Below are 12,374 nucleotides of genomic sequence, written 5' to 3' on the forward strand. Positions count from 1 at the left end.
GCACTACACACTGGGGTCAGTTGGGGGGAAATAGGGGAGGGACGGTGGGGGGTGGCGAGCTGGGGAGAGATAGCAAGGGGAGAAATGCCAGATGTAGGTGATGGGGAGGAAGAAGAAGGTCATTGGTAGCTTGATGGGGATAGCGTTGAATCTATAAATTACTTTGGGCACTATGGCCATTTTCACGATATTGATTCTTCCTAACCATGAGCATGGAATGTTTTTGCATTTGTCGTGTCCTTTCTTATTTCCTTGAGCAGTGGTTTGTAGTTCTCCTTGAAGAGTTCCTTTACATCCTTTGTTAGTTGTATTCCTAGGTATTTTATTCTCTTTGTAGCAGTTGTGAATGGCAGTTCATTCTTGATTTGGCTCTTTGTTAGTCTGTTATTGGTGTATAGGAATGCTTGTGATTTCTGCACATTGATTTTGTATCCTGAGACTTTGCTAAAGTTGCTTATCAGTTTAAGGAGATTTTAGGTTGAGACGATGGGGTCTTCTAAATATACAATCATGTCATCTGCAAATACAGACAATTTGACTTCCTCCTTTCCTAATTGAATACTCTTTATTTCTTTTTCTTACCTGATTGCTCTGGCTAGAACTTCCAATACTATATTAAATAGGAGTGGTGAAAGAGGGCATCCTTGTCTAGTGCCATATTTCAAAGGGAATGCTTCCGGTTTTTGCCCATTCAGTATGATATTGGCTGTGGGTTTGTCATAAATAGCTTTTATTATTTTAAGATATGTTCTGTTGATACCTAGTTTATTGAGAGTTGTTAGTATAAAGGGCTGTTGAATTTTGTTGAAGGCCTTCTCTGCATCTATTGAGATAATCATGTGGTTTTTGTTTTGGTTCTGTTTAAGTGGTGGATTATGTTTATAGACTTGCATATGTTGAACCAGCCTTGCATCCCTGAGATGAAGCCAACTTGATCATGATGGATAAGCTTTCTGATGTGCTGTTGCAATTGTTTTGATAGTATTTTATTGAAGATTTTTGCATCTGTATTCATCATGGATATTGGCCTGAAGTTTTCTCTTTTTGTTGAGTCTCTGCCGGGTTTTGGTATCAGGATAATATTGGTCTCATCAAATGATTTGGGAAGGTTTCCCTCTTTTTGGATTGTTTGGAATAGTTTCAGAAGGAGTGGTACCAGCTCCTCTTTGGATGTCTGGTAGAATTCAGCTGTGAACCCATCTGGACCTGGGCTTTTTTTGGTTGCTAGGCTATTAATTGCTGCCTCAACTTAAGCCCTTGTTATTGGTCTATTCAGTAATTTATCCATTTCTTCCAGGTTTACTGTTTTGTGTGCATAGAGTGCTTTGTAGTCATCTGATGGTAGTTAGTATCTCTGTGGAATCTGTGGTGATATCCCCTTTATCATTTTTTATTGCATCTATTTGATTCTTCTCTCTTTTTTTCTTTATTAATCCGGCTAGCAGCTCTGTCTTTTTTGTTGATCCTTTCAAAAAACCAGCTCCTGGATTTATTGATTTTTTTGAAGGGTCTTTTTGTATCTCTATTGCCTTAAGCTCTGCTCTGATCTTAGTTATTTCTTGCCCTCTTCTAGCTTTTGAGTTTTTTTTTTAATCTATCTCCTTTATCTCTTTCAATTTTGATGATAGGGTGTCAATTTTAGATCTTTCCTTGCTTCTCATGTGGGCATTTATTGCTATAAATTTTCCTCTACACACTACTTTTAATGTGTCCCAGAGATTCTGGTATGTTGTGTCTTCATTCTCATTGGTTTCAAAGAACATCTTTATTTCTGCCTTCATTTCATTGTTTATCCAGTCAACATTCAAGAGCCAGTTGTTCAGTTTCTGTGAAGTTGTACAGTTCTGAGTGAGTTTCTTAATCCTGAGTTCTAATTTGATTGCACTGTGGTCTGAGAGATTGGTAGTTATGATTTCCATTCTTTTGCATTTGCTGAGGAGTGATTTTCTTCCAACTATGTGCTCAGTTTTAGAATAGGTGTAATGTGGTGCTGAGAAGAATGTATATTCTGTGGATTTGGGGTGGAGAGAGTTCTGTAAATGTCTATTAGGCTTGCTTGGTTCAGATCTGAGTTCAAGTCCTGGATATCCTTGTTAATTTTCTGTCTTGTTGATCTGCCTAATATTGACAGTGGAGTGTGAAAATCTCCCACTATTATTGTGTGGGAGTCTAAGTCTCTTAGTAAGTTATTAAGAACTTGCTTTATGTATCTGGATTCTCCTGTATTGGGTGCATATATATTTGGGATCATTAGCTCTTCTTGTTGCAGTGATCCTTTTACAATTATGTAATGCCCTTTTTTGTCTCTTTTGATCTTTGTTGGTTTAAAGTCTATTTTATCAGAGACTAGGATTGCATCTCCTGCTTTGTCTTGCTCTCCATTTTCTTGGTAAATCTTCCTCCATCCTTTATTTTGAGCCTATGTATGCCCTTGCATGTGAGATGGGTTTCTGGTTACAGCACACTGATGAGTTTTGACTTTTTATCCAATTTGCTAGTCTGTGTCTTTTGATTGGGGCATTTAGCCCATTTACTTTTAAGGTTAATATTGTTATGTGTGAATTTGATCCTGCCATTTTGATGCTAGCTGGTTGTTTTGCCCATTAGTTGATGCAGTTTCTCATTGTGTCAATTCTCGTTACCATTTTTGGAGTGGCTGGTACTGGTTGTTCCTTCTATGTTTAGTGCTTTTTTTCAGGAGCTCTTGTAAGTCAGGCCTGGTGGTGACAAAATCTCTCAGTAATTGCTTATTCATAAAGATTTTTATTTCTCCTTCATTTATGAAGCTTAGTTTGGCTGGCTATGAAATTCTAGGTTGAAAGTTCTTTTCTTTAAGGAGGTTAAATATTGGCCTCCACTCTGTTTTGGCTTGTAGGTTTTCTGCTGAGAGATCTGCTGTTAGTCTGATGGGCTTTCCTTTGTGGGTAACCTGACCTTTGTCTCTGGCTGCCCTTAGCATTTTTTCCTTCATTTCAGCCCTGGTGAATCTGACGATTATATGCCTTGGGGCTGCTCTTCTTGAGGAATATCTTTGTGTTGTTCTCTGTATTTCCTGGACTTGACTATTGGCCTGGCTTGCTAGGTTGGGGAAGTTCTCCTGGATAATATCCTGAAGAGTGTTTTCTAGCTTGGATTCATTCTCTCTGTCACATTTAGGTTTACCCGTCAAATGTAGATTAGGTCTTTTCACATAATCCCATATTTCTTGGAGCTTTGTTTCTTTCTTTTCACTCTTTTTTCTCCAATCTTGCCTTGACATTTTATTTCATTGAGTTGATCTTCAATTTCTGATATTGTTTCTTCTGCTTGGTTGATTTGGCTATTGAAACTTGCGTGTGCTTCACAAAGTTCTCTTATTGTGTTTTTCAGCTCCATTAAATCATTTATATTCTTCTCTAAGTTGTTTATTCTCATTAGCATTTCATCAAACCTTTTTTCAAGGTTCTTAGTTTCTTTGCATTGGGTTAGAACATGTCCTTTTAGCTCATAGATGTTTGTTATCGCCCACCTTCTGAAGCCTGTTTCTGTCAATTGAACAGATTGATTCTCCATCCACCTTTGTTTTTTTGGTGATGATGAGTTGTGATCCCTTGGAGGAGGAGAGGTGTTCTGATTTTGGGTGTTTTCATCCTTTTTTGTGCTGGTTTCTTCCCATCTTTGTCGATTTATCTACCTGTGGTCTTTGCAATTGGTGAATTTCGGATGGGGTCTCTGAGTGGACGTTCTTTTTGTTGATGTTGATGTTATTTCTTTCTGTATTTTAGTTTTCCTTCTAACAGGCAGGCCCCTCTGCTGTAGGACTGCTGGAGGTCCACTCCAGACCCTGCTTGCCTGGGGTTCACCTGCAGTGGCTGCTGAACAGTAAGGGTTGCTGCCAGTTTCTTCTCCTGTTATCTTTGTCCCAGAAGGATACCTGTCAGATGTCAGCCTGAGCTCTCCTTTATGAGGTGACTGTTTGGATATACAGGGGTCAGGGAGCCGCTTGAGGAGCCAGTCTGTTTCTTAAAGGAGCTCAAGTGCTGAGCTGTGAGCTTTTGTTTTCTGTTTAGAGCTGCTGGGCAGGTACGTTTAAGTCTGCTGTATTGAAACTCATAACTGCTTTTTTCCCTGTGCTCTGTCCTGGGAAGGTGGGGCTTTATTTATAAGTTCTGACATGCTGCTGCCTTTTTTCAGAGCTGCCCTGCCCAGCAAGGAGGCAGCCTAGTCAAAGTCCACCAGCAGAGGCGTTGCTGAGCTGCCATGGGTTCTGCCCAGCTGCTGTGTGAACTTCCTTGGGTTTTGTTTTTAGAGGTATAGTTAGAACTGCCTTGGTAATGGCAGTCTGCCTTAGTAATGGCGGACCATCTCTGTAATGGCAGACTGCCTCGGTAGTGGCAGACTGCCTCAGTAAAGGTGGATGCTCTTCCCCCAACAGAGCTGGTCTGTCCCCGGTCTAGCTGCACTTGCTGTGAATCTCTCAATCCAGAGCATTTCAGATTGCCAGTCTTTGTGGCGGTGGGTCCTGCTGAGCTAAACCACCTCGCTCCCTGTTTCAGCCCCCTTTTTTCCAGTTGAATGGGCAGATCTGTCTCTCGGACATTCCAGGCGCTAGTTGAAACTGCCGCCCAGATTTCTGTGAGTTTTTGTGTGGAGACCTGCTGTGCTGGCTGAAACAGCCATGCTGGAAACTCATGGTGCTTTTCAGCTTGGGAATCTCCTGGTCTGTGGGCAGTAATAATTCATTTGGAAATGCGGTGTTCACTCACCCTCTGCATTTTTCTCACTGGGAACTGCACTCCAGAGCTGTTGGTATTCCGCCATCCTGTGTTTTTCTTTGTAGATACTCTTACCAGTGAGTTTTCTACCTTAAGTTGATTTATGATTGCTCATTAATATCCTCTTCTTTCTGATTAAATAATTATCTTTTGCATTTCTTATAGGACAGGTCCAGTGTTAATGAAACCCCTCATCATTTGTTTCTCTGGGAAAGTCTTTATTTTTCCATTGTGTTTAAAGAATATTTTTTACCAGGAATGTTATCTTAAGGAAATTTTTTTCCCAGCACTTTTAAATATGTCATGCCACTCTCTCCTGATCTGTAAGGTTTCCTCTGAAAAGTCTGCTGCCAGATATATTGAATCTCCATTGTATATCATTTGTTTCTTTTCTCTTGATGCTTTTAGGATCCTTTATGTTAAACCTTTAGGAGTTTGATTATTAAATGCTTTGAGGTAGTTTTCTTTGGGTTAAATCTGCTTGGTGTTCCATAAGCTTCTTGTACTCAGATATTGATACCTTTCTCTAGCTTTGGGTAGTTCTCTGTTATGTTTTTGAAAAAAATTTTCTACCCCCATCTCTTTCTCTACCTCCTCTTTAAGGCCAATAACTCCTAGATTGGCCCTTTGAGGCTGTTTTGTAGATCTTGTAGATATGCTTCATTCTTTTTTATTTTTTCATTTGTCTCCTCTGTGGATTTTCAAATAGCCTGTCTTCAAGCTAACCAATTCTTTCTTCTGTTTGATCAATTCTGCTATTAAGAGACTCCGATGCATTCTTCAGTATGTCAGTTGCATCCTTCAACTGCATAATTTCTGCTCGATTTTTAAAATAGTTTCAATTTACTTTAAAAGTTTATCTAATAGAATTTTGAATTCCTTCTCTGTATTCTCTTGAATTTCTTTGAGTTTCCTCAAAATAGCTAAGTTGAATTATCTGTCCGAAAGGTCACATATCTGTTTCTCCAGGATTGGTCCTTGATGTCTTATTTAGTTCATTTGATGAAATCATATATTCTTGTATGGTCTTGATGCTTGTGGATGCTCTTTGGTTTCTGGGCATTTAAGAGTTAGGTATTTATTATAGTCTTTGCCATCTTGGCTTATTTGTATCCATCCTCCTTCAGGAGGCTTTCCAGAGAACTTAGGTGTGTGATTTAAGCCATAGTTGCATTAGGGGTTAGCCCAACCTCTGTAATGTTTTTTTATTTTTAAATTTTTTTTTGCAGACTCTTAGAGGTACTGTCTTGGTGGGCTTGGATACTATCTGGAAGAATTATCTGAATTACCAGACAGAGACACTTGTTTTCTTTCCTTTCTCCCAAACAAATGGAATCTCTCTTTTTCTCTGTGTTGTCTGGAGCTGGGATTGGAGAGACACACTCCTGTGGCCACCACCACTTAGATTGTGCTGGATCAAACCTGAAGTTAGCATGGCACTGGGTCTCACCCAAAGGCTTGCTGTAACCACTACCTAACTACTGCCTATGTTCATTCAAGGCCCTTGCACTCTGCAGTCAGCAAGTGGCAAAGCCAAGCAGGATTATGTCCTTCCCTTTAGGGTGCAAGTTATCACAGCCCCTGGGCAGGTGCAGAGATGCCATCCTGGAGCTAGGGATTAGAGTCAGAAATGTTAGAAATATACCTCGTGTACTATTCTACTGTGGCTGGTCTGGCATTCAGACCACTTGACACAGTCCTTCCCACTCTTCCTCTCCTTTCCACAGGCTAGAAGCCTCACTCTGTGGCCTCTACCACCACAGGCCCACAGGGAGTAATGCCAGGCCACTGCCGATGTTCAGTTTAGGCCCAATGACTCCTTAGTCAGCTTGTTGTGGGTATGCAAGGCCTCGGACTCGCTCTTTAGGGTGTGGGCTCTCCTCTGTCCCAGGGCCTGTCCAGAAATGCTATCTAACAGCTAAAGCCTGGAATCAGGGAAGCCAGGAGGCCTCTTTGTACTCTACCTCACTGTGATTGAGCTTGTACCTGAAGCCACCATGACTAAGTTTTACTCAAGGCCTACAGCATAGTACCTGGGTATCACTGTTCATTCTTTAGGGCTGAAGGGCTGCTTAGTCAATATATGATTGATCCTTCCTGGACTAGGTTGTTCCATTCAAGGAAGCAGGTTCCATTCTCATCCAGGGTGTGTCTAGAAATGTCTGGGAACTAGGACTTGGAATGGGGACTTCACAACCCTGATCAGTGCCCTATCTTATTGTGGCTAAGCTGGTATCTAAGATGCAAGACAGAGTCTTCTTTACTCTTCTCTTTCCTCTCAACCTGAAGGAGTGGATCTTTTTGGAACTGTGCACTCTGCTGCCTCAGGTTGGGGGAAGAATGACACAAGCACTCCCTTAGCATCCCTGGCTGGTATCTCTACGGTCACTTTCCCCTACAGTCCACTGGCTTAAAGCCCAGATCACTACTAGGACTTTTCTAGGCATTGCAGTCCTTGTGTCATAGATTGCCCCTCAAGTTCACCTAGGGCCCCAGAGTACTCCAGCCCATGGTGGTGAGGCTTGCTGGAACTCAAGCTCTGACTGATCAGATGGATGATTCCCCTCTGGCTAGGGCTGGCTGGCTTGTATGCTGCTTCTATGGACGGGGGTCAGCTGAGTATAGCCTGGTTCTACTTTACTGTGACAGCACAACACTGAATTCCATGCAAAGCCTCACAATCACAGTGCTCTTCTCCCTTAATCATACAGATTCTCTGCACTGTGAAGCTGCTGCTGAGGGATGGGGGATAGTTGGTGCTGGCAATTCAAGACTTTCTTTCCCACTGTCTTTGGTGCCTCTTTCAACAATATGAAGTCGTTAAAGAGCAAGTTGTTTAATTTCCATGGAATTGTGTGGTTTTGAGATATCTACTTGGTATTGATTTCTATTTTATTTCACTATGATCTGAGTGTATGGTTGGTATAATTTCAATTTTTTTGTTATTTAGGCTTGCTTTATGGCCAAGCATGTGGTTGATCTTAGAGTATGTTCTGTGCATGGATAAGAAATATGTGTATTCTGTTGTTGAACATGTGGAGTACTCTGTGTGTATTAGGTTCATTTGGTCAAGTGTTGAACTACGTTCAGAATTTCTTTTTTGGTTTTCTGCTTTGGGTGGTCTAATGCTGTCAGTGGGGTATTAAAGTCCTCCACTATTATTATGTGACTATGTGTTTTTGTAGGTCTGGAAGTACTTAGAATCTAGGTTCTACAGTGTTCAGTACATTTATATTTGGTACCATTAACTCTTCTTGTTGAATTGAACTCTATCATTATGTAATGTCATTATTTATCTGTTATTACTGTTGTTGATCCAAAGTTTGTATTATCTGACATAAAAATATTGACTTCGGCTCTTTTTATTTTCCATTTGCATGATAGATCTTTCTCCAACCCTTTAGTATGAGCCTATTAATTTTGCTACATATAAGATGGATCTCTTGAAGACAGCAGATGGATGGGTTTTGTTTTTTTATTCAACATGCACTTAGAGTCCCTTCTACTTATTTCTTCTCTGATCTATATTATTTCTTTTATTCCACTAATTTTAGGTTTGGTTTCTTCTTGCTTTTCTAGTTCCTTGAGATGCACCATTAGGTTGCTAATTTGAATTTTTTTTTCTTTTTTGATGTAGGCATTTATTCTTATAAACTATCACCTTAGTATTGCTTTTGCTGTATCCCATAGGCTTTGTTATGCTGTGTTGCTATTTTCATTTGTTTCAAATAACTTTTCATTTTTATTTATTTCTTCATTGACTATTGATCATTCAGGAGTATGTTGTTTAATTTCTATGTGTTTGTGTAGTTTTCTAAGTTCTTGTTGTTGATTTCTAGTTTTATTTTATTATGGTCAGAAAATATACTTCATATTATTTTAATTGTTTTTTGAATTTGTTGAGATCTGTTTTTTAGCTTAGCATTTGGTCTATCCTGAAGAATGTTTCACTTGCTAATGAAAAGAATATTCTATAGCTGTTTGATGAAATGTTGTATTAGGTTCCTTTGGTCTAGAGTGTGGTTTAACTCTGAAGTCTCTGTTGATTTCTTTGTTTGGTCTGGGTAATCTTTCCATTACTGAGTGAGGTGTTGAATTATCCAAGTATTATTGCAATGTATTCTATCTTTCTCTTTATGTCTATTAATGTTTGCTTTATATATTTGGATTCACCGGTGTTGGGTGCACCGTATTTAGAATTATTAAGTTCTCTTGCTAAATGGACTACTTTAGTATGATACAGGGACCACCTTTGTTCTTTTTACAGTGTTTGACTTGAAGTCAATTTTATCTAATATAAATATAGCTATTCCTGCTCTTTTGTGTTTCCATTGTGCACATACCATATTTTTTATGCCTTCATTTTCAGTCTATATGTATCTTTATACATGAATATTTTTATAGGCAGCATATAGTAGAATCTTGCTTTTTATCCATTCTGACATTCTCCTTGTTTTTTAAGTAGAGAATATTGTCCAGAGGAAGGTAAGTAGGTTACTAGTTATTCTCTTATAACCTGTAATAAAAGTCCTACATTAGTCTTTTAAATGTTTAGAGATGTTAAAACCTATAACTATCAGCAACATTTGTGTTCTTTTCCAAATTCAAAAAGTAAGCCTATCAAAATATATCTCCTAGTAAAGGTTTTACTATTGTCATGATGTATTTTTACTTGTACATTTCACTAATTCATAGCAATGTGGACCTGCAAGCTGTTGTGATTTTCGAAATTGTGTGCTGAAAGCTGGAGCAACATGTTATAAAGGATTATGCTGCAGAGACTGTCAAGTAAGGTTTAAGTTGTTGAACATCTTTCAGATATGTATCAAATCATGTGCAGGGGACTTTACAACACTTAGACCTACAGCTGTAAATCAATTAAATTACTTTTTAGATAAAGAGAAAGATAATAAATTCAGAACCAGATTTCTGATTTTTGTTAACTTTTCTTAGGGGTTCTACATGCCAATATTTTCACTAAGTTGATGCTGTTGTTTTTTAAGCCTTGATTTAGAGATATTATAGGATTCTTCAATACAGGAGATCTCCATTGAATGGGGCAATTATTTATTTGCATGATATAATATTTATATTATTATAAATAAAAATGTTTTATGGGTTGTGAATAACTATCTATTTATAAGTAATTGAAAGATGCAGCAGATTTCCCTAACTGTATAAGGAATGAAACTCACTAGAAGTAACATTTTCCAAATGGGACATGTAGCATAACATTTAAACTTTGCACTTATTATTCAAAGATCATTTGACTTAAAGACTATGTTTTAGTTTATACAGTGAAGACATTGACTCCTGTTTTCTGTTTTTCTTTTCAGTTCTCCTAAAATATTATTAACAAGTTTCTCATATGAGAATATCTCTGTTCAATTAGCTGTAATGCATTCTACCTTCATGACTGTCCTGGACTGAACACAGTTTTATATGTTATTTTCTTAGGATGTTATTATCTGATTCATTCTTATTTCTGTAATCTTTTTAGTTTCAGCTGAAAGTTATCAATTAAGAATTATAAGATGATGTTTTATTTAAGATTCTTTTTGCAAATTTCCACAATTCTGTGTATGAAAGAGTACATATTTCCATGATTTGAGAGAAAGATTATAGTTGGATTCCTTCCTCTGCAAAGACTCTCATAGTTGAACTGCATTTTTAATCACACTTCTTTTCCATCTGCGGTTATTTGTGTTTCAATTTGTCACAGAATCTTAAAGTATTCCACACTTAGAAACTATGGCTTGAAAAAGTATTTTTTATTTGGATATTGACTAAATTATGGTATTTTCACTGAAAAGAAATAAATTTTCTAAGCTAAAAGTGAACTTTCTTCTCTTACATTGAAAACACAAATAAAAATTTGACTTTCATCACATCAGATTTGTGTTTTTCTTGTACATAGTCTTTTATTTTAGTCAGTAACATTCCATTTATATTTTAATGTTAGCATTAAGATTTGTATAAAAAGTATTAATATACATTAATTAGACTAAATAGAAAATGATTAACACAGTTTTGAAGTAGACATTGATAAACACAGTAATCCTATTTGTAATGCTTTATTTTTTATATTCTAATTTCTCTTAGATTTTACAATCAGGTGTTGAATGTAGGCCAAAAGCACATCCTGAATGTGACATCCCTGAAAATTGTAATGGAAGCTCACCAGAATGTGGTCCTGACATAACTATAATCAATGGACATTTATGCAAAAAAAATAAATTTATTTGTTATGATGGAGACTGCCATGATCTTGATGCACGTTGTGAGTCTGTATTTGGAAAAGGTAATATCTTTTTGGTAGATCTAAATAGCTAGTCCTTAACATTTTTATTAACTGTACCAAGGCAATGGGGAATGTTTTTCATATATATAAAATGTAGAACGTTTTATATAGTATAAAATGTGGACTATTTATATATATATTTTATTATATGCATAAGTAAACAGATACATGCTAATTCTTCTGTTTAATTCTTATGTTTACATTTTTCCATCTTTATTGAAGTATAATTGACAAATAAAAATGATATGTTTTTAGGTGTATGATTTTGTTTTGATAGCTGTATATGTTGTGAAATGTTGGTCACAAGCTGATTAACATATCCATCATCTCATATATTACCTTTTCTTTTTTAATCCTTTAAAATAATTTTTATATCTATCCTTTTTGCAGATTTCAAGCATATGATACAATATTGTTTACTAAAGTCACATCGTTGCACATTATATCTCTTGAACTTATTTATTTTGTGTAACTGAAACTTTGTACCCTTTTCTAGCATTTCCCCATTTCTCCTCTTACCTCAGCCTCTTGCAACCAACATTCTACTCTCTGCGTTTTTGAGTCTGACAATTTTAGATTGCATATATAAGTGAGACCATGCAGTATGTATCTCTCTGTATTTAGCTTATTTCAGTTAGCATAATGGCGTCTAGGTTCATCTATGTTATTGCAAATGGCAGGATTTTCCTCATTACTATGACTGAATAATATTGCATTTTGTGTGTTTGCATACATGTTATATCTATATAAACATATACATTATATATATCACATTTTATTCCATTTATTTGTTTACCTAAGCTAAAAGTGAACTTTCCTCTCTTACACTCAGAACACAAATAAAACTCTGACTTTCATCACATCAAGATTTGTGTTATACTTTTTCAACCAAATAGACCCTGGTTGTTTCCATATCTTGGCTATTGTGAATAATGTAGCAATAAACACGGGGTGCAGATGTCTCTTTTGCAATATTGATTCAGTTCCTTTGAATCTATACCCAGTTGGGATTTGTGAATCATAAGGTAGTTCTACTTTTAATTTCTAATGATGCTCCATACTGTTTTCCATAGCAGCTGTACCAGTTTACATTCCCACTGACAGTGTAGGAAGGTTTTTTTCTCCATATCTTCACCAACATTTGTTGTCTTTGATCTCTTTGATAATGATCAGTCTAACAGTTGTGAAGTGGTGTCTCATTGTGGCTTTGTGATTAGTGATGAGCATATTTTCATATATGTCTTGATGAATTGTGTGTATTCTTTGGAGAAATGTTTATTCAATCTTTTCTCCATTTTTAATCAGGTTTTTTTTTTTTT

At 37.0% G+C, this 12,374-nt stretch overlaps 1 protein-coding gene across 2 annotated transcripts in view; it reads left to right on the forward strand.

The window, feature by feature from the left end:
• The window catches only part of ADAM32 (ADAM metallopeptidase domain 32), a 179,312-nt gene that overhangs the window by 82,685 nt on the left and 84,253 nt on the right, over nucleotides 1-12,374 (forward strand). For both annotated transcript variants that reach the window (XM_037741420.1, XM_037741423.1), the window contains 2 exons: nucleotides 9,450-9,542; nucleotides 10,857-11,055. In XM_037741420.1, coding sequence (XP_037597348.1) covers nucleotides 9,450-9,542; nucleotides 10,857-11,055 — 292 coding nt within the window. The remainder of the gene's footprint in view (nucleotides 1-9,449; nucleotides 9,543-10,856; nucleotides 11,056-12,374) is intronic.

The sequence above is a fragment of the Cebus imitator genome, unplaced genomic scaffold (genome assembly GCF_001604975.1).
Source record: "Cebus imitator isolate Cc_AM_T3 unplaced genomic scaffold, Cebus_imitator-1.0 Scaffold5, whole genome shotgun sequence".
NCBI lineage: Eukaryota > Metazoa > Chordata > Mammalia > Primates > Cebidae > Cebus > Cebus imitator.